Source organism: Elaeis guineensis, chromosome 10 (assembly GCF_000442705.2).
Source record: "Elaeis guineensis isolate ETL-2024a chromosome 10, EG11, whole genome shotgun sequence".
Lineage (NCBI taxonomy): Eukaryota > Viridiplantae > Streptophyta > Magnoliopsida > Arecales > Arecaceae > Elaeis > Elaeis guineensis.
Genome location: NC_026002.2, coordinates 6,893,660 through 6,917,112, shown reverse-complemented (window position 1 = coordinate 6,917,112; position 23,453 = coordinate 6,893,660). Strand labels below are relative to the sequence as shown.

Genomic DNA, 23,453 nt, shown 5'->3' with positions numbered 1-23,453 from the left:
ATTCGAAGGACCCTCCTCGGTAGTGTATTCAAGAGTTGCAGGTATGAAAATTGGAACTAAGAGGAGGCAATGGGAAAAGGGGTTACCAAAGTGAAAGGAAGAAAAGTAAAATTTTTATAGTTTTCATCATGTAGCTTGAAGGGATTTTCACATAGCCTTGGTAAGTGACTTTATCTTACACTAGTGTCTCCTCTTGAATCATAGTATTGTCATACAAGTTTTCACATAGCTTCTCTACACCCAAGAAACAAACCTCGAATGGAACCTTTTTCTTTTTTGTTTTTCATGATGAAACTAGGAGAATGCTAGGTTCTTCTTCTTTCTTTTTTTTTTTTCGCAGTGTTTCATGTCCCTTACATCAATAGGAGCTACAACATATAAAACTTATCTAAAACAAGGAAAATATCAAAAGGGAAACCTTAAATTGATGGAAAAAGAAATTTCAAGGTTTGGGGAATTTGATTATAGCTGCTATGCCATTGGTTTAAACGGGACAATAAGAAATCTATCCTTAGATCACTCTTTAGTCAGATTTGGCTTGAAAATATGCTCTTACATCAACTTTTTTTACAACCATTGAATATATGTCAATCATACTAGATGACTCTATAGTTGTTATTAGATCATTTTGACTTTGCAAAGAATGCGATTGTTCTAGTTTAATAGGTGTTCACATGGACAATTCTGACACCCTTTTATTTTTTTGATCATGACTTTTTTTATGAGCTCTGGCTATGATGATTCAAGATGTGCAGGAAAGTTGACCATTGCAGGATATAATGAAAGTGTTTGAAGTCCAAGTTCCTTTTGTGCTCCCCATCTATAGAATGAATAACTATCTTACATAGTGGTGATCAAACCTTAAACCATTTGACCAAAAATTTAGTCCATTCAACCCAAACTCTAGTCCATCTAACCTAAATCCTAGTCCATCTGACCTAAATCTATTCCATCCAACTAAACCTAGATTATCATTCAACTTAACCTTAACCCACCTTAACCCATTCCTTCCCTTGACTAATTCTAGCCTAATCCATCCCATTTAAGCTGATTAAACCTAATCCAATCCAATCCTAACTCACTCTAACCTAATCCAACCCAATCCTGCTCACTCCAACCTTATCAAGCCATCTAATCATAGCCCTAGATCACACAGTCCTAATACTAATCTAGTCAAATTTCCCCTATCCTAAAACTCAAGCTTGACAAATATGCAATTAATTTGCTAAAACCCTACACCCATTCCAAATTAAACCCTTCATGAACCAAATGTAGGTCTAGATTAGCTAAGATGTTATGAATTGATCACTATTCCAAAAAGAATGTTGATTTTCATCAATATTCCAACTTGCTTATTTGTAATAGATCTCCTATATGGAGTTCGGATGTATTTTTCTAGTTCATCATTGGAGATTCATACTGAAGAGGGAAGTTCAAATGGTATTTTTGGCAATGGGATGATCTAGAATAGTATTCTTGAATTCTGAAGTTCAAAATTTGGCATTTTGATTATGTTATATGTTTTGTTGCAATATTGAAGGGGGGACTTCAATGATTGGCTTATCAACATGCAGATCTTTCCTAATAACTTACTTCAATTGTGTAGATTAATGGAGTCCGATTAATGGAGTTTTTATGGAGGCTCTACCGGATGCTGGTAGTTTTTGGATGGTTAAAAAAAAATCTGGGATGTGGTAAGTAAAGGTCTATTAACTCAGAATAAAAGAGGGAATGTTAGTTCATGAAATGGTCGATTTTCCGAGAATGTGAAGATAATGTTATTTAGTATTGTTCACCAAAGAGAAACCTTATGTGCTACTTTCTTAGGAGACCAAAGATTTTTGATGTTGGAATTTCAGTTCTTTGCTTATTTACTAAAACTTTTTTTTATGAGGTGAGAGAGAATTCTAGAGCAGGTGATTTTAGGCATTTTTGAAATATTTGGGGCTTTTGGTTCTTGCCTAGATGACATTGATAGACATTGCTAAATTTGAAATTCTCTCCAGTGATCCAAGATTGAGGAAATACTTGTGGGAGGTGGTGACTAGTTGTATGAATGGTTTGTTTTGGACCTTAGTGTGTTAGATGGGGATTCAGACAATCTTTCTTTTCTTCCCATGCATAGGGCTTCTTTCCTTACGAGAAGCGTGATAAATTTTTAGTTTTTAAGCAGTGGTAAGTTGAATGATTTCAAGTCAAATTTGCTGGCTTTGACCAACTCCAGAGATATGTTGTTAAAGAAGACATTGCATTACTTGCCAGTGAAGTGGAAGTCCCATTTTATTTGACTTGATAAATTAGGCTGGCTATATCTTTGCTTATAACACAACACTATTCTTGGAGGCTTGTGGACCTGGTCAGATCCCTTAGATTTTCGTCTTCGAATGGATGTGCTTTGAGCACCCAAACTGGCATAAATATTTGACAACAACAGGCTTAGAGGATTTTTTTTTAAAAGGAACATGATGAGTGTAGTGACTAATGGAATCATGGAGATCATTAGAGCACTTGTAGTAGAGTTTTAGGACTTCTGTTCATGATATTTTAATATAAATAAGCATGCATGTAGATTTAAGATAATCACGGCCTTCTCATTATGGTGATTTTGGAGTTCATTTTGTCTAATCGGGAGAGACGGCGGGTGTGAATGCACATGAGCTGAGGATTACTGTCCTCAGCCGTTTCAGTCCAAGTACTCTTATCTTCCAAGTGTTAATATTTGGTCTCTCTATCCTTACACAAGCTTTATTTGGTCTCTCTCAAGCCAACCAATCGTTGGATTCTTTTCATCATGCATGAATTATTATTGTATAGTGGATCGTTGTATTTTAGCTTGACTTCCTATTCAATATACCTCAGCTATAGATGCTCATTGTAGTGGATTTGCAGAAAATGGTTCAACAGCTTCCGTGTGAGACGTTCCTTTGTTTGCTATGGATAAGAGAGACAAGCTGTGCTTATAGCCATTGGAGTTGACCGCCTGTGAGAGGATTTGGATTATTAGTTGTCTTAGGTTTCGGGATGACATGCTGATGTTGATCTACTATTCAATTGCAAAATTTTTCAAGAAGATCACATATCAGATACTACCAAATACTAATTATATAAAATCCAAATTATTTGTAGTCCATATCTTAAGATATTTGACTCATTTTCTATTTGCTTGCTATAGCTGGCTGGTTGTTGAAGCTGCCAAGCTCTTTCCAAACACTTTCATTTGTGGAAAGCAGGGATGTCATATAACATCAATTATTTATGCAAGTTGACATAGTGAACTCATCTCTTGTAGACAGAAATAGCGACTCCATCTTATAAATAATATTGTATAGGGCAGCCAAAAGTTTCTCATGCATACCTATGCCAAGGATGTTGTGGTAGAATCTTGGTTCGGATGGTAGGCTATCAATATAGTTTGCAATTGATTAGTGTAATAGTTTTATTCGAATACATAATAATGTGTGACGAATAGATATACGAGTAAATGATTTGATAATTATTTAAATAATTAATTTTAAATATAAAATATTTGAAAAATTAATTTGATTTTAGATTGACGCAACAGCCTCTCAAAGATGCTACATATATCTTTTCAACTCATGGGTATACGCAAAACATCACTTATTTTTTCAAATTTATTCAAATGACCAAGGTCATAATGTGTATGATCATACTTAAATTTAAATAAATTGATACCAAATTTTGATAGAAAGTAGCATGCACACCCGGTAATCATGCTACCAATTTTATAGAAATTTTTGATAATTATTTATTTTTTTAAAATTTTAATATAAAAATATTTTTTATTATAAAAATTATAAAATAAAAATATTATTTTAGTAGCATTGTGTGGATCAATCATAGTTTATAACATATCAAAAAATCGTATCAAATCAAAAAATTTGGCGTGACCTCCTATTTTTTCTTATTTTATTACTAATTTTCGCCTCTAAATGAAAAGCAAAGAAAAAATTTTTTAGCTTGGATGTGGCTCAAATCTTGCGGTGTTTTTTTTTTTTTGAAGAATTTTAGATAATTGAGATATGGGCTAAGAGGACAAGGGTGGCCTTCTCTCCTACTGTTATTATTATTATTATTATTTTTGAGTTGTTGGAGGAGGGGTGGTGGGGGTGCCGGAGCGTGAACTGCAGGGAACCTATAATGGTAAGGTTGAATGCAGCTAGCGAGGCTGCGATAGGGGCGGTGATGGTGAGTGTAGAGGCGTGGGGATGAATAGGGATTTACCAAGACCCCCATGTCAGTCCGCCGGTCCTCCCATCTTACCCCTTGATAAATGATATATGTTATATATAATTACTGTACAAGTATAAAAAAATATATTTATAAGTTGGGGTAGGCTAGGCTAGGCTAGGCCAGCCAGGATCAAAAAATATCGAGCCTGAGCCTATCCTGATTTCAATTTGGGCTTAAACATTGGGGCTGGCCTGGCTGTTGCCCCTTAAACTGCAGCCCGGGCCTTACAAAAACCCTAGGCTGGTTTTTTTCTCAGGTCTAAAGTTTATGAGCAGGATGGACACCCTGATGAATCAAATGGGAAGTGGAAAAAGGGGGCCTCACTGATATGTATGTTTTTCTTCTTCTTTAAGCATAGGGATCTGTGATTTCTTTTCTCGTAACAGTTCATGACCTGTATGTCTTCTTTTATTTTCGTTGGTTGTGTATTTGGAGCCTCCGTTCCAATTTGGTATGTAGTTCCTTCTTCCAGGCTATAACCGCGTGCGTCATTTTTTTTTTTTTTTTTAATTGTTACACGAAGAAAGCAGCACTCTTTTTTTCTAACAAAAAAAGGGATCACTTTTTTTTGGGTATCGATCACAGAATGGTTCTAATTAATGGGTTTGTCAGATTGTTTCGGGACTTGATCCGTAATTTCTTATACTTCGGCTGCTGATTCTGAGAGTAATTTGATTAAACATATGAAATGAGTTCTGTTTGTGTCAATGTTAGGTTTTAACCTAATATAAGGCTTTTGATGTTTGAACACTTTCTGTAAGTGTACTGCCTTGCTTTCTTCTGATGTATAGTTTTGATTTAGATTTGCTTAATGTCTTCATTGTTTTTTTTTTTTTTTTTTAATTTTCTAATTTTCTGAGGCTGGTGGTTGTCGTTCATAAGAAATTTTAATTCAATCTCTTTGTAGACTTTTATGCATCTTTATTTCTCAGTTATTTTTTCTTATAAACTGAATGTTAAGGAAATTGAATATGGTTCCTTATTTTTCTGAATTGCAGGTTCCTATTATCTGTTAATTCATCTTTCTAGATCTGTCATTGGATCGTGACATCTTTAGATATGTCACTGAATGATCTGATAAGGCGCAGTAATGGTGAGAGAGGGAGAGGCCGAGGCCAAGGGAGGGGCCGCGGTTGGGGCCTGGGACGTGGTGGCACCTTTCGTGGAAGGTCATCGGGGATGCTAAGCCGAGGGCCTCTTGGAGTTAATATTCGGCCATCTCCATACACAGTTGCCAAGGCAAGCCCAAAACTATCGTTGTTTTCTTGCATATGTTCGAGAATGTGAATAATTGTAGAAATCCAAACATGAAGGAGAAGATTTGTGAGTTTTTTATACGGTGAAGCGTTTTACAAATGCTTAGTCGAGAGCCTCTCAAGGTTAATAGTCGGCCGTCTCCATACACAATCACCAAAGCAAGCCCACAATTATTGCTGTCTTTTGCATATGCACAAGATTCTGAATAGTTGTAGAAACCAAACATGAAGGAGAAGATTGCTGAACTTTTTTAACATGGAGAGGCTCAAGCAGCTTATGTCAGATGTCTTTCTTTCTTGGTGCATATTCATTATTAATGGATTGTAAGGGGGAGAATTTCAAGGAATTGTCTAGCCAAATCAGGAACTTCAGCAGGGCGGACCCTCATTTCACGGAGTTTTTCTTGCTAGTTCCTGGGTCATTTCACAATTGGAGCTCTCGCAAGTAGCTTATCATCAGCATATGTGATATGGGTGGAATTCTCTACTTCTATTTGTTATCTGTATGCTTTATATGATATTTTGTTTAGGCTTAGTTAATGGCTCATACAAAAGTATACATGTTTAGTGCTACCTTTATTGCTGTTAGCTTTTCTTTCTGCCCTCCAGAGGTTGAATTAAAACATACTAATTTCCCCATCAAGTATGCTGTGCTGATGAGTTTTGTGGTTTTGTGCTAACACATTCATTCTGCAATCGGACATTTGCTCTCATTTTTGTCAGTCCTTCAGCAAAGCAAAAGATATGATACGGAGACATGATCTATTTGATGATAGCATGGTAGCTGCTGGGCTTTCAGGGATTGAAATGGGTACAAAACTGTACATTTCAAACCTGGATTATGGGGTGTCAAATGAAGATATGAAGGTAAGCTGAACCCTTGAAGTAGGTAATGGATGTGAGGCCATTCTCTTCCTATTGAGAATCTAAACTTATCATTTTAAGAATTTATTCTGACTGGAATCAGGAGCTGTTTTCAGAGGTTGGTGAGCTTAAGCGGTGTGCTGTTCATTATGACAGAAATGGTCGTCCAACTGTGGGTTTCTCATCTTCTTTCTCTTTTCTACATTTAAAGTACCTATTGTTTGTATTTTTCTATTTAAAGCACATGGTCTGTGATAGAAGTTCTCTCCTAGATCATTGAAATTGTCATTTTAGAAAACCGAAAAAACATGTCATATTTGTAGAATCATATTTATTGTGACATATTGAATTGGGAGGACTACTCTTAGCTTCAGCTAATGAATGTTGGCCCTTCCTCCTTCATTTTCAACTGGGTAAGTAATTTGTCATTTTGGTGTTATACTCAATCATTTTGGGTAAAGAATTTGGTCTGTTGTTATTGTCAACCATTTTCCTTTTGCTCTATTACTTTTAGGTTATGATTTTTGGACTTTTTTGTTTAGCCTCAAGTACTTGTACGGTCCAGGGATTCAGATTCCAGCGAGACATCCTGGGACATCCTGTGGGACATCGGGACAGGATACTATCCCATATGTTGGGATAGGCTCTTCCACTAGTGTCCCAGCGTTCCGATCGAGACGTCTTGAGATATCCTCTGTCTCAAGTGTCGAGATGGGGCGGGACGGCGATGCATCCCGTTCCATAAGAAAATTGAGATAGCTCCGTCCCACGGGATTTAAAACCTTGCTTATACCTAACAATTAGACCAAGTTACAGTTATGACATGTAGGCAAGGGTCCATAAGAAGAAATTCATAAATACTGAAAGGGTGCAACCCTCAACACAGTTTTGTCCTGGTGACTTAGCTTTCAGATCGTGCCAAAATTTATTTATTCTTTAATAGAAATTTTCATGTTTGGAAAACCATATAGAAAAAACAATATTGCATGGCTAGAGTATTCTATACTCTGATTTCTTGGAGGGACCGTGTTAGCCTAGGATTGAACCATCTAATAACTGGCTTTTATTCTTGAGTTTTTAATCATAGGAGAAAAGAACCCAAAACGAATAGACATTTGAGTTTACCATTAATGAGAAATAGACTGTTACTTTGGTCCATGTGCTTGTAATTTGGAGATGATCAATCCTTTTGTCACCTTTGATGTGAACAGATACACTCTAACAAATTTTGCTCCTGCTATTGGGCTTGACATGATAGATCTGATGAAACTGGTCTCTATCCGCCAAAATATTCTAATTTAAAAGCCATATGGTAGAGTTTTCACATATGGTTTTGTCTGTGACGAGGGGCCATTCATATTACATTTCCTTGGGGTGCATAGATTACACTAGATTCTAGAAGATTTTACTCTAGTGGAAAACATCTAGCTAATGAAGAAAGAAGAAGAATGGCAGGGAATGTCAAAATCTCTCAACTCTGTGAGTCATTTGTGCTGGAGGTATTTCCCTAAAATTGAGCAGGCTATTTGAAGGATATTTATGCAGCATATTTCTCAGGATCATTTATACCACTTAATTGAGAGGAATACGTAACAGGAAGTTGAAGAGGAAAGATTTGTTCTCCCTCTCTCTCTCCCTCTCTCTCATTTTGTAACTTAAAGGCTACCAACTTATTGTTCTTGTACTTGGAGGAACTGCATTTATGATTACTAGTTACATTACATGTGCATATGCACAGAAAACCCCAAAATAAACCGCAGAATGTAGTGTTTAAAATTAAATAAAAACAATAATTTGTGGAAGCAAATTATTCTAAAATATCTAGCTCATAAAATTTATAGAAATCAATTGGTAATATCAGTAAATAACCAGACCAACATGAATATGATGCCAATTTGGTTTTGGATATTGTTTGATCGTTTAATTTCCTTGTCCCAACCATATGATATATCGTGGAATATAAGAACAACTGAGAGATAGGAAGCAACCTGATTAACACATTAACCTGAGCAGATCTTTTTGTTGTCTTCAATGCCCCCTATGCATCATCTTTGGGTTTTTTTTTTTTGCTGTAATAAACTTAGTTGATCATCTGCAGTGCCTCTTAGAAACATAGGTCTATACTTCAAGCAAAAAACTGAAACTTTATAAATATAGTTTGGATATCAGATAAATTTTTGCAAGAAAGGAAAATTGAGGGTATATTTTTGGCATAATAAACTAAGAAGGGTAGTTGTTGGGTTTGTATGGAAGCTAGGGGTGTGTTTTGGCATGATAAACTGAAACTTTATTCTGTATTTGGGAGTTAGGTGAACAAGGAAGAAATACTGGAAGTATATCTTGGGCATGATAAACTGAAACTTCGAAATGAGCTGTGGAAATAAAAGAACTAAATAAGTGTATTTGGGAATAAGGTGAAAGTTTTCATAAGGGAGAAATATTTGCATACTTTTATAGCTTTTAGGATGTGTAGATCCTGAGATGGGTTGCTTATTTGAATGCACTCATTATTATTAAGGAATGATCTGAAACAGCATATTAATCTGAATATTGAATTAGATTAAAAATTATGATTTTCCTTCTATCATGTTTATAAGGTCAAACTTTTCAGATGTCTGGTTCAAGGTAATGTCTTTAAGAATGGAATTATGCGTGTGAATCTTTGAAGTTTGAATAACAAAAATCTGTTGGATGATTGCATTTAGACAAGTGAAATTAATAATGACAACTGTAGCACATTACTAGGGAAAATGATGCTTTAGTTTGAGAAAGCAATTCAGACGTGGCATTGGTTTCAGGGGAAGCCATCCATGGCTGGTGTTGTTATTTCATGGTTGTTAGGATATCTTGCTTGCTTTCTAGTTTTTTTTTTTTTTTTTTATCTGACAGTCAGTATTGTAACTGTACTTGCATGCTACTCTCCAACAGAAACCAGTAGATCTACTTAGTAGTAGAATGTGGATGGAAGAAAGGAATAGAATCAATAGTTTGATACTTGTCAAGAGGGGAATCATCTTTTTCTTAGAATATTGAATGAGCATAACTATCTCAAAGTGAGATAGTAGGAGCAAAGAAATTTTATGATGTTCTAAATCTATTGGATGTCAAACTTACCATGTATAGATGTCAATTTGGGAATTCTGCTTGCAAGTTGATGCTGTTAATCAAGACATGGAGTGGTTCCTTTATGCGCTGCAATAAAATAATGTAATGCCGAACAAGAATATTTTGAGATCCGCTGAGATCTATAACCAGAAAGCAGAAAATTGATAAATGATCTAATTGTATATATTTATGCCTATGATAGCCCTATTTATCTAAGAGAAACTATATAGTATATACATACATCTATGCATGTATGCACATGTATGTATATACACTGATACACAGGCATACTTGCACCAATATATGTATGTGTGCATGTACGTATGCAGGCATGCTTGCTAGTTTTTACCATTTGTGTATGTAGTATGCATGTGTATATGTATGTGTACATTCATGTTGGCGTGTACTATGCAGCATGCATGCATGCATGAATGCTTGTACTGGCTAGGTATGAACCGTTGTTGGCTGGTATGAACTGTACCAGCAACTATGAACTGTACTTCTTCTTACAAACTGCACCATGTGGTTACCAGTATCTGAGATCCCCTTGGGATTGATTCATTGGTGAGCCAGTCAGAACCACCCTAATATGACTTGATGCACCTTTTCTTTTCTACCAAATATATGAGCTAGGAATCAGCAGCAGTCACCCCCTTGGGATTGACTTGTTGGCGAACAAGTTAGAACCACTCTCATATCAGTTGATGCAACTATGCTTGTCTTTTTTTTTTTTTTTTTTTTAATTTTGTTTTTTCTCATATCAACCTATAGGTTCCAACTGGTATCTTGTCTTGGATGTATCATACTGGCCAGTGATTAGTATGGTGCCATACCACGGTTTTTAAATCTGTGATATCAACTGCATCAGTTACATTGTCTTTGCACTGGTTATATCGATAGAGCAATTATGGGCTTTTAGACCTATCAATGAAGTGCCACTTTGTCATCAAATTTGTGTATCTAGGAGTTAGTTTTAAGAACCTTCTAACTTTTTTTCTGCACCTACTTTGTCACCACCCTTCGACACATCTAAATATTTCCATTGATCAAAGAACTAACTGCTGCAGTCACCCCCTTGGGATTGACTTGTTGGCGAACCAGTTAGAAACACTCTTATATCAGTTGATGCAACTATTCTCATCTTTTATTTTTTTAATTTTGTTTTTTTCTCATATGAACCTATAGGTTCCACCTGGTATCGTGTCTTGGATGTATCATACTGGCCAGTGATTAGTATGGTGCCATACCACGTTTTTTAAATCTGTGATATCAACTGCATCAGTTACATTGTCTTTTGACTGGTTATATCGATAGAACAATTATTTTTGGGCTTAGACCTATCAATGAAGTGCGACTTTGTCATCAAATTTGTGTATCTAGGAGTTTTCAGAACCTTCTAACTTGTTTCTGCACCTACTTTGTCACCACCCTTAGACACATCTAAATATTTCCATTAATCAAAGAACTAACTGCTGCTGTGATTGCTTTTAATATATATTTCCATGCTTTCTCAAGTGCTCAATAATAAATTGGATTGTAGAACATAGGATGGTAGAACATATCTACAGAAATATCCCTTTGGCACATTTAATACAGAAAAAAAAATTTTCCCAAGACTTTATATGCATCTTTAATTTATTTTATGGTAAATTGGTCATTACATGAATGTGCTTATGATTGTATATCTTAAAATTTCTTGTCAGGGGTCAGCAGAAGTGGTGTTTACAAGAAGAAGTGATGCCTTGGCTGCATTAAAACGATATAACAATGTTCAGTTGGATGGTAAAGCTATGAAAATAGAAGTGATTGGAACTAATCTAGGCTTGCCTATCACTCCTCGAGTAAATGTAGTTGGGGGTGCAACTGGGAGACAGAAGAGGACAGTTGTCATGACGTATGTTGTTCTTTGTTATTCTTGATTACCTAGTTGCAGTTCTTTTACTGATTATAATGTATGTCTCGTTTTAACTAATTGTTCTTTTAAAGTAGCATTTGTATTTCTTTAGGTCTTACCTGTTTCTTTTGTAATAAGTTCATTCTTTTTATAAGTTATACTGAATTGTCGGTCATAAGTTAAATGATTGGAGCTTTATGGAAGCCTAGTCATGTTTTTAAGACTAGAGCATGTAACCTCTTTTATATACTTAATTATTTGCACTCTCCCCCACCTAGTTTTAGCTAGTCTTCGTTGTCTTGATGGAAGTGTCGACATGCTTAAATCCAAGGTCCGTAGAATTGGATCCAGACTCCATGCTGGCCGACTGGTGCTACAATTCCTTACGTCCCCGAATCGAATCGTACTAGGGCTTGAATCGACACATCAAGGCGAAGGGAGAAAGAAAGAGAGGAAAAGAGAGTGAGGAGGGTGGAAGGAGAAGAGGAGAGAGAGAGCACCTTCGATGGCCGTCGGAGGGTTGTGGTGCCCACTAGAGGGCCGATGTGGAGGGGGGAGCATCAAGGAGAGGAAAGAGAGAGAGGGAGGGAGGAGCGAAGGAGAGGGGAGGGGGAGAGAAGATCTTTGAAGGCTCGGAGGTGTTGGATCGAAATAGGGGCTTCAGCCTTCTCCCTTCTTTTTTTTTGAGCGATATCGAGTAAAGTCGGCAATACAACTACCAACTTCACTGCTTTCTTTTTTTTATTGTATTTTTGGTGTTGTCGAGTTCAACTAAAAAATAAAAAAAAAGAAAAATCGGTGAACTCGGTAAAATAGTTGGTGACTTCACACGATTAATCACCAAAAAAAAAAAAAAAAGGGGCCCAAAGCCCTTGTTTTGACTGGGAGAAGGGTGAAGCCCCTCCTCCGACGTTCACCGACCTCAACGGTGGTGGGGTGCCCCCTGGTGGCCTCCAGATTCTTTCTTGCACTTTTTCTTTTCTTCCCTCCCTCTGCCTTTCAGTTTCCATTTTGTGCAGTGATTCCGGTTGCCCTCTGATGGCCTTCGGAGGCCCTCTTCCTCTCTCTCTCTCTTTTCTTCTTCCTCTCCTCACCTAATATCCCATTTTTACCATTGGAATTTGGAACCGTGCCTGTTGGTTGTTGGTATGGTTTGGCACGCTTTGAACTGCCCGATTTGGGATGGTTTGGCAATCCCTGCTTAAATCAGTTTTGAGATTTTGTTTCGTTCAGTTCTATGCTGTGAGTTGTTAACTAGTCACTCGGTTAGTTTTGACATTTGCTTTTCTTTATCTTCTATTCTTGGGTGATTATTGTAAAAAAAAAAGTATTCTTAGAAGTGATAATCAACCATAATGAATAAACCTTATTATGTTCTTTGAGGCTGGGAATAAGAACTTTTGGTGGATATTATCATGCAAATAATTTGTTCTATTCTCTATACAAGATTTTTTTGCAATCTCTCTCTTAGTTTAGTTGGATTGTTTTGGACATTGCCATATAGTCTGATAGGCACCTAAAATGATTGGAGGGATGGATTAATATATCTAGAAATCTGTAAACATAAGTAGGAGTTTTTAGTTAGTTGAAAGCTAAATCAATATATATGATATGTTATTTGTTAGTTATCTGGAGGAGCTAAAGCACTTTTGATGGCTATTGCCAATATGTTTGTATTTGTTGCATGTTTTTTTACCTTGATAAAAGGGATGCAACTTGGGTGGGCTTTATTTCATGTCAGGAGGTAAGCCAAAACTAACCTGAGTCACCCGACCAACCAAATATCCAGCCTTTAGTACCTGATTGACTGGAAAATAGACCAACCATCCATGCCCAAATCTAGTCTAAATAACCCAAACACATTTGTGTTGGGCTAACGCCAGATTTTGGTTCAAGGAGGATTTACATTATGTAAGGTTGACATTCCGATTTTATAGAATGTGGGATTGGATGGCACTGGAGCACCGAAAATTGTGTTTTACATGAGGTGGATTGGGTCAAGAGGCATCTTATATACAATTCGATTGTTTATGTTGGGTCAGATTGCCTAAACATTCAACTTGAAGCCATCCTGACTTGAAATTAGCTAATAACTTTTGACCCAAGCCTGACCTAGGTTAAATAGGATAGATATTGGTCCATCCTGACTCAAACCTTTTGGCTGGAATAGGCTTGGTTTAGGTTAAACCATTCCAGGTTGCTGCTCTGTAGGTGAACCTACCTGCAGATCTTAAAAGGAAAACCAAAATGCATTATAAATTTTTGCTCATTTATTTTAATATGTTACCAAGGAATATCAAGTAATGATGCTTTTTCCTTCTTCTGATGATGCTGTAAGTTCTGGTTGATTCTGTAATTACATGCCTAGAAAACAAATATATTTATTTATTTATTATTTGCTTATTTTGTGTGGTATAATTCTGCTGATGCTAACTTCTCAATGATGGGAAGGTCTTTTAGTTCAGTGCTATTGCTGGGTGAGATGTCTAATAGGGACTAGTGCACAATCATCTGCAACTGTTATATGGTATTGAATAAAAATGAGACATATAGGTCACAACAAAATCTGTTTTATTTTTAGTTAACCCCTACATTAGTATAAATACTTATCATGATTATTTGATAAGTATAATTATCATTTTGTTGAAATTTTGTTTAGTAAATTATCATTCTCGTAAACTGTAGTAGTATATTGATCTATGAAGCATGTACATGGATATTGGATATAGATAGATGGATATGGTGAACATTGAAATAGTAGGATACAACTAGGATATGCCCATGAATATGTATGTATTTTATAGTTAATGTATTCATACATACACAAATATATACATATACTTGTACATATATATGTAAAAAAGCAACCATAAAGCATAGTGGTTATCAAAATAAATAATCTATACTTCAGATGATGACATCAACATTTACAAGCCAATATTGTTAAAACCAAAGTTTTAAATCTTGTGGCACGAGAGTATCCTGGTTTCTCTATGGAACAGGACACCATGTTGTCCTGCCCTATCCTAGCGATAGTCTTAGTAGATATTCTCCATCTCTCTCTTCTTTTTCTTTTCTTTGTTTGTTTTTTTGTTTTTTCTTTCTTCTTTTCTTTCCTTTTCTTTCTTTCCTTTCCTTTTTCTTTCTCGTATCCCTTCTTTTATTTCGTTTTTCCTATCTTTTTCTTCTCTCTTCCATTCTCTTTTTCTCCTTTTCTTTTACCTTTTCCTTTTCTTCATCTTTCCTTTGTTTTTTTTTTCCTCTTTCTTCTTCTCTTCCCACATGCATGGGTCTTAGAGTTCTAACCCTATCCCGATCTCTTTTTCTCACAGGAATGATGGGATGGTCAGGGATGCCCCTCATCTTGCTAGGACTTAAAACCTTGGCTAAATCTAAGCATCTAGGCATTTAATTTGGTTAGGTTGCCTAGGGTAAGTTCTCTTAAATCCTATTTCTTTAATAGTTTCTTTTCGCATTTTCTTTACTATTTGTGCTCAATACGGGACATGTGGGAAGGTGGTAAATGTTATCACAAACCTAATATTAGCAAGTAGGCTGTTAAATGGCTATCAATAGGTCAACTGTTGTCATGAGGGGTAGGGGCGGCTGCAGTGGTGAACACTACTCCTATGTTTGTTTATGTATTTTTTTTTCTTTCTCCTTCTTTTGATGAATCATCATCTTCTTCTCCGTTCCTTGAATTTTTCTTCATCTTCTTGGCTTCTCTCTCTTCTTCATCTAGCCATTCTTCCCCATATTTTTACCCCTTCTACTTTGGTTGCTAGCTTATATTCTTCTTGCTTCCTTTGTCTTGGTGGTTGTTGGCTATGGCCCTGCAACCTACTGTCTGTTGCTACTCTCCCACTACTTGCTAGGTGCTAGCTGCTTGGTTGTATTTTATAGATAGTGGCAGGAATGTCGTTGCTTCTCTCATTGTGGATTTTGTCTTTTGGACCTTTTTAAATGTGAAAAATAGGTTTTATAATGCAATGCATGGTGTAATTCAAAGTTTGTATTGGATAGATGATGCAGATGAATACGTTGGAAGGTCCATTTCAGAGAGATTGTCTACTGAAAATGAATTCTGATACTATGAATATGTTGTTTTCCTTTCCATATCTATCCTCCTCTTCTTTTTGAGAAAGAAAGACTATTATAGTGATATGGAGAGATTAGGGCATTCATTTGTTTACGAATATCTCATACTTAATGTGAATAAATACTAGTTATATTGTACATGCAAATGCATATGACTCTGCTATTAAAGATTGAGATATAGGACAAATTTTGAAAAATATGGTTTGGTACTAAGTTGCATTGTTTATGAAATTTTTAAAATTTATTTGCTATATTGAGTTCTTGATGTCGATAAATCTAAGTTGTTCTATGACCATTAAATTATTATGAATTTGGGAAGATTTGTAACTCTTATTGTGCATAAAATCGTGCAAATGCCAACTTAAGGAGAGCTTTCCCCAAAGTGACTCCTTAGAGTCCATCAATGTTAAAATCCTTTTTTTTTTTTTGTTGTAAAAGCTTAGGCATGATTGATATAAACATTTAAGATAGAGATCGGATAGTGTTAGTATGGGAATTTAAAAATTGGGAACTAACCCACTTTTTCAGAGTTTAAGGATATATCAAAGTGGTATTTTCACTCATAATGTATATAATTAGGAGTATAAGTCTTAACTAAGGTTCTGCTATTTCTGGTTCAGTTTTCCACAGGGAATGGACCTTAAAAGAAAATCCTATATTTGGTTAAAATCTTGAGATGGTGCAACGGAGGGGGAAAAGGCATTTGGATTTGGGGGGGGGGGGGTGGGTCCCTTTTGTGGGGGGCAGTATCTGTGTATGAGCAGGAAAAGACCTTTGGTGCTCTGATCTTTTAAGTTGAGGTGATAGCCCTGAATATTGGGAGATGAGCACGATATGGTTGCTTCATTCATAAATCTTCAATGCAACTCCTTATGTTGTTATCTTTTGTTTGGACTTTAATGCTCCTGCTAACATAATTCATTATCTGACTAATTTTTATTGTCACATTAGCTCAACATTCATATTATTCGGATGCAGGTCTTATCCACTTTGTTTCCCTTTAGTTCCCAATATTCTGAACCTCACAACATATTCAACCTTAATGACTGTACTATTGTCACAGAACTCTGTGTAAGCTCATTTTATTGCCATCTCATACTTGATTAGCTAATTAAACTTGCATCAGTTTCTCATTATTAATAGATCTGACATAACAGAAAATTTTCAACTTTGGATTACTTATTGGTCTTCAATCTTGATTTAAATTGAACAAAGTATTGTAAAATTGATGGGGAGGCATGCAAGAAAAAAATTCGTCCATTTTGAGCTATTCGCAAAAGCTTATTATTTAATGTAAAACTGCTGCAATAGTTGTTATTTTTCTCTAACTCTCAGATGTTCCTCATTCCTTATTTGTTAACACTGCTTGACATTATGTTTTCAGGCCAGGAGCTGGTCTAGGTAGCTCAGGTTCATTTAATCGTACTTCAGGGTAAGCCTATAAAAACCAATAAATTACTGTTCCAATATTTGAATTTCTTTTTATAATGCAGTTTCATCTCCATTGCTGATCTACTGCACAATTTTATGGGAAACTCACTGAATTTTATGTATGATATGTGAACAATAGACTTGTTTCCATATGTTTTATCTAACTGTCTCAAAAGAATCATGTGAAGCATGATGTATCTATTTTTCAGACTCACTATTGTAATTTTAGTATAGAATATGGGAAGTTTTATGACCTCCAAAGATTTATTGCTTGAAAAAGTCCAGTAATTCTTGAATCGACTTTTGTATATGAGTTGTATTCATACTCCACTACTCCTATTGTTTCTATCCTGCTTGTGACAATTGAAATTTTGACACCACATTTGAAGTTTGAACTTTTGACCTCATGAAGAAATATTTGCCCTAAAATATTTTTTTTTATTCCCTTGATTGTATGGGCATACAATTCTAACAAGCTGATTGACTTCAATCTTGAATATAGATGTCTATTGGGATTGTCTGGTTTAATTTGCTTAGATGAGTTGTTTAATTGGTTGATATCTTGTTTTTCTTTGAAGTCATGTTGTTAGTGGTTGTGTTTATTATCTTCCTAATGGCCAATAAATATCATGGCTTTTCACTCATATTGATAGTGTGGAAACTCATATTTTCGGATAACTGATTGAGATGCTGTGCGATGTGCTAGTTTTCATAGCATGCCCTTGTTGCGAAAAGTTGCCTTTATCGGGAATGTGACATTAAATTATAGAGGGCCGATCTTGGATTGAGGGTAGGTCATAAGGCATTCTTGAAGTTAATTGGATGATGCGAGATGTAGGACGGACTTAACGGACACTACAATTGAGGAATTGCCTTCAATGTAAGACATCAGATATGACAGATTTGGATTCAAGAAAGGGATGGAGTAGGAGAGGGAGATCTGTCTTGGATTTTGGAGCAACTAGAATGAAGCCAAAAGAATACAAATTAGGCTGTTTTAGGAGCTGGCTGGGATGGCTAGTAGTCCCAGATCAGCCTCTTCAAATAGCAGATTTCATGTTCTAGGTTTGGTCTGTAAGTTTGGCTGCTGGCGGATTTTAATGGTTATGATTTCAATTGAGTAAAATTTAGACTAAACCTTCCCAATTCCTAAGTCCTTGCATGGTCAAACCACTCCCAAATCCTCCCCTGATCTTTTCTGCTCCTGGATGCTAAGAAGAACATGGAGTGGAGATCTAGTCCATGGAGGACAGGTGTCAGATCTTTGATTTGGCCCTTGGAGGATGACAATCCCTATTATTTTTTCGATACGACTGACGGACAGTGATTGGCTATCTGCTTTTTGATTTGACTGTTGGGGCAGAGGAGAAGAATAAATGACTTGACCAACTACTTGCTAGATCTAGTTGGTGGCAGTGAGTACGTTGAACAAGAGGAACACTCTCCCCAGATCTAGATGGCAATAGATGGGTGCTCCTAGTTTGGTTGGCCTCTTCTTGCTGTCAAGGGCCTGAAGGATGAGAGACCACTAGATGTCAAGTGGCCAATAATCCTGGTCTTGGCTTCTTCTCGGCACTGATATACTCTGAGTTTGGAGATCGATCGATGTTGAGGATTTTGAGAGATGAGAGTGTGTTGTCAGAGGGATGAAGGTAAAAGAGCCAGATGAGAGTTCCATTTAGTCAAACATTTAATTCTGTATTTTCCCGCTCTCAGTTTTTGGCTAACATTGCTGAGCAGAATCTCAATTTCCACTCTCAGTTTTAGTTGAAGAACTGCGACTAGGCAGCTCAAATGGTTCATCTTTGACCTATGCAAATTGGACCTGGCAGCATCCAACCCAATTTTGGGCAGGCCTAATTAGGGGTTCAGGTTGGGCCAGGCCTACAATTTGACACCTGATTGCATTATGAGCTACGTCAGGTTTCCAGATGGTTAAATAGGCCCAACTCAAGCTGGACCAACGTTCTACAAGGTATATATTGTATAAGTTGAATTTATTCAAAACTAGACCTCTCTTTTCCAAATACTTCTCTTCATGTGATCACATCGTTCACATCGTTACCTTTGGCCCTCTGCTCCCTCTCCTCTTTCTTTCTCTACCATGCTAGAACAGGGCCACATATTTGGCATGTTGCATGTATAGAAGATTTGTGCTCTAGACTGGTTTTGCTAGATTAGGTTGGTCATGGGCTTGGAAAATAGTGGTTGGTCTAGATTTTGCTGAAAGTTTGGACCCTGAACATGGGTCTGAGCTGAACTAGAGCTATCATGTTGGCTCTAGAGTGGAGCCTAGGCTCAACCCAAACTTGGCCAGCTCGATAAATGCCTCGATTTAATTGAACCAAAAGGGCTTGCAATGTAAGTTTTTTTTTTTTTTTTTTTTTTTTTTTAAATTTAGGCTTTAACCTTACTGACCCTAAATTAATTTGTGAGTGATAGGTTGAGCTGGTCGAACAAAATGGGTCAATTAGGTTTTGTAAAACATTTCCTTGAACTATTTACCAAGAATTTAAATATTAGTATGGATGGTGGTATTAATTTTCCATTGAACCAGTATGGTACTAGGACATACTGTTATATTGTGTTCCTGATACTGTGCTGGGACCTTTTTTTTTTTTTTCTTTTACTTTCACTTTTCAACTTTTTATATTAAATGAATCTTATGTGTTTTTTTTATTTTTATTTTTCCACTTTTGTGTGGTTTTTGGTATGATGATGGATGTATGATGCCGGTACTAGTACTGACATCCATGGTTTCAATGACATTTAAAAAAAAAAATAGAAGTTGAATACCACTTATCAATTATAATTTGGCCTCCTTCCTTCCCTTCTCCCATCCTTCTCTCCCAGCATGCTCCACCCCCTCACCCCGTGTTCTTCTCTCTTTCTTAGTCAGAAGGCAAGGTGGGGGCTCCTCATGACAAAATAAAAGAGAGAGAGAGAGAGAGTGTACACTCTTTTCATTTGAAAATAAGCCGAGCAACCTGGTTTAGGCTCAGCTGAGCTAGCCATGGTCCGGTCATAACCATCGGTTTCAATTGGGCATGTGGGATGTCCTGGTTTGGGCTTGTTCTGGCATCCTGCACCCCACCCAGAAGTACCATATGGGTGGTATTATATGGAACTGGTGGTATCTAAATCCTTGCATCAAACACTGCCAATGAAGGACAATTCGTAAATTAACAAATCAACTACAATCTTATGCTTGATGCTACTGATATAGTAACTATAGTGGAGATCCAATTGAATTTGAATATACTATGACATATACTGCTTCAAAACATGATGCAGACATGTCTAACTTTAAAGAATTTTTCATATGACATCTGGATGCAAACTATTAAGATATTGTTGATTGGAGAATAGTTTATTTTCCCACGGTAATCTATTTTTGTGAATATTGCATGATTGTAGCTTAATTGTAAATTTGAAGGTTTATGGATCAAAATATGTTTTTTCCAATTGCCGAGCAAGTATAGCTATTAGCATCCTGGCCATGCATGGAGCATACTCAAAGATATTTTGAGCTAATACTGGTCACGAGTCAGTTATTATTCTCAGCTTGAACAATTTCCTTTAGATAACATATTTGATCTAAACCTATATATGATGAGGTAAGGTAAGTATAACAAATGATTGGAGTATATTATAAATATATTAGATCCTGACACATATTTGTTGAATTTCTAAAAGTTGAATTAGCGTTCCTGTCAAATTAAAATGGAATCTATGAGGTTTTTTGAATCATGTACTGCTTGTGCATGGATATAGGCTCTCGTGCTCCGCATATGTTTGTATTTTTAGTTTTTTTTTATTTTTGCGCTGAAGGTTGATAATGAGTACAGAGTCTGCAAAGGGAACTTTGCTTGGATTTCTTGGCAGTTTGGTACTAGCTTTTTCTGTATTGCCTTTGAAAGACATGCTTAACTGAAGAACCGTGGGAGGGATAACATAGATGATTTTGGTGGATAGGTTTGGATGAGAGGACTGTGGGAGGCCAAAAAGTTGACTATCCTTATTGGCAGTGTCAAAACTCAATTAAAATCTTCCAGTATTTAAATATCAAATATCAGTATGGGGTGCGAGGTTGTCTATGTTTGAACAGTGAGGCTGCTAATTTTTCAATGACTTCTTGCCATCTTCTGCATTCAATTGGGTACTGTAAAACCTATATATGATAAATTGAGGTTCTCTGTTTAGTTTGAGATGTCTGAAATTTTCAGGTATATGGGTCAAGTGCAGGTCCACTGACTTGCTTTCACCTTTTCAAGCTTGTTAAGATGGACTTTGTCTTGAGTTGATTAAATCTCATAATGCTTCTGATATTTAGCCTTTGATTAATTTCTTCTGAAAATCAGACTTTCACAAGCCTATTCTGGGAGCATTAGCACATGAAATTAGTTTCCTTATGTTGGTTACGGCTCCAATAGAAGTTGCTCTCCGTTAGAGCAATATGTAACTAAAAATGATATCAGGATTCCTTTATTTATCTATCATGATTTGTTGGTTATAGATTTATTTAGATTGCTTTTATCTATGTTCTTTTTTTTTTTTTTCTTTCTTTCAGTTTTCAGTGCTTGTAAGGAAATTTGTCTAGTATTTACGGGTTTTGGTGGGCAAATTTTTATTTTTTAACCTATAAAAATAAAATTTTAGATGTGCACCTATATATGTGTATGTTGATAAATGACAATGTGGGGAGTTCTCTCCTGGACTGGAAATAGTCTGTACTCTGTTAGGTAAAGCACCTGAATTTTGTTTCTGCATGCCACTTTGACACAACATCAGTGGAATCTTTTGACATCTATTGTTTTCCATAGTTGCTAAAGAACTCTTACATAATTAATTAGTACAACAAGGATCCATTTATTTTTCTTGCTCGTAAAATAAATTATTTGTCGGCTTTCTATGAATCGAGGTGGTGAATTTTGGTGGAAGGTTGCTAAACTTCTTTTATGAGAATCATTTCTTGAATTAGTGGTCTTAGGACCTTCACCCATTTAAGTTTGTCCTGAGCTCAGGGTGTTAATGTACAAGTAGATCCATTAAGATTTTTTTTTTTTTTGGGTTACACTTCAGATATTCACTTTGTGTTTTTGGCATGTCTATTATTGGTGCTAACTAGCATGTTACTGTGATTGTACTCTTCCTTGAGCAGGTGGAACCGGGGAGGATTTCATCAAGGAATCCGTGGCCATGGCCGTGGCCGTGGCCGTGGTCGTGGTCGTGGCCGTGGCCGTGGCCGCGGTCGTGGGAAGAAACAAATTGTTGAAAAGTCAGCCGATGAACTAGACAAAGAGTTGGATGCATATCATGCTGAAGCGATGAATACATCTTAATTGTGTGATGGCTGGTTTCCTTGTAATGGCTGTTGCCACTGTATTGGGTTGTGGTTATTATTGCCATGTGGTCCTTCTGTTACTTGGTCACATATATTTTACATCTGTTATATCAGATGTAAACGTTAGGTTTCTGAGGCATGAAGAAGTGGAGATTGCGTTTATGTTTTGCTGTAACCAGACCCCGTATGTTAGAACTCTACAGGATGTGACCCTGACCTGTAAAAGAACTGGCTTGAGCACAATATAACAATGGTTTTGTAGCTTGAGGCTAGTGTTAACATTAAATTATGCCGTGGATGGAGAATATTTACAACCACTGGAAGGATATGGGTGCATTCTTATTTGCAGTAATGTAGTATTTGCCACCTTGAGAATTTTGATGATTATATGTGCTCGGTATGTTTTGGGCAGTGGTGGTATATTCTGTATTAAAGCTAACATGTGTTGTGCTCCGCATGCATTGCATCGCTGATTCATCTTGGTTTTCTAATATTATTTGTTGCATTGTTGGCTTTGATTCTGTTTCTGGTATTCTTTGCTGATAAAACTGTGCATAGTTAAATCACTTGGTCTGTTGAGCTTTTTCTTTTTAATCAGTTAATCAATGACTGTGAGTTGGTTGCAATAGTCTGTTTTATGTGAATGCCGATTTTGAGTTGGTTCTTTTCAAATTTTAATGGACCCTGTATGTACATGAAATACTGTGGGAGCTAAGAATTGGAGCTATGCAAATTTTACTTATCTATACGTTTTGACAAGGTACACTTCTCAGCATATCTTGAATCATGTATTAAAGTGTGTATACCAGAAAAACTTAAATGTCCTAGGATGTAGTGAAAATTTATGTAAAAAGATTTTTTCTTCTTTTTTAACAAACAAGAAGGCCTGCTGGTACGTCTGGCTTTATGTTGTGCGCCTGATAAATCTGGGTAATACCTATTACAGATGATCATATTGTTATTTGGAGAATGATGTTGATGAACCGATATGGTGACAAGAAGTTGGTTGAACGTGTTAAGGATGTTAATAACTTCCAAAGTACTGAATGGAACGTCAGTTTGTTGAGGGTCATAGCTTAATGGCCTGGCTGAAGTCATCTCTGTACGTTGGCTATAACCGCTTTAGTTGCTGCTGTGAGAGATAGCTGTGATTGTTCAAAAAGCATATAGTTTGTGAGGAGTTAAATGCGGTAATCATATTTGATTTTAT

The 23,453-nt window shown here is 36.3% G+C and overlaps 1 protein-coding gene across 3 annotated transcripts; it reads left to right on the top strand.

The window, feature by feature from the left end:
• The first annotated feature begins 4,401 nt into the window (after window positions 1-4,401).
• On the top strand, window positions 4,402-22,566 carry LOC105053448 (THO complex subunit 4C). 3 transcript variants are annotated; one of them, XM_019853440.3, is made up of 8 exons: window positions 4,402-4,581; window positions 5,250-5,490; window positions 6,231-6,374; window positions 6,475-6,543; window positions 11,180-11,370; window positions 16,447-16,539; window positions 16,853-16,900; window positions 22,061-22,566. In XM_019853440.3, exons 2-8 carry the CDS (start codon window positions 5,311-5,313, stop codon window positions 22,239-22,241), a joined length of 906 nt encoding a protein of 301 aa, XP_019708999.1. In that variant the 5' UTR covers window positions 4,402-4,581; window positions 5,250-5,310; the 3' UTR covers window positions 22,242-22,566. The 3 variants fall into 3 exon arrangements, with proteins under 3 accessions (XP_019708999.1, XP_010932904.1, XP_019709000.1); XM_019853441.3 differs by having other exon boundaries at window positions 4,565-4,702; XM_010934602.4 differs by lacking the exon at window positions 16,447-16,539 and having other exon boundaries at window positions 4,403-4,581; window positions 22,061-22,504.
• The last annotated feature ends 887 nt before the right edge of the window (window positions 22,567-23,453 follow it).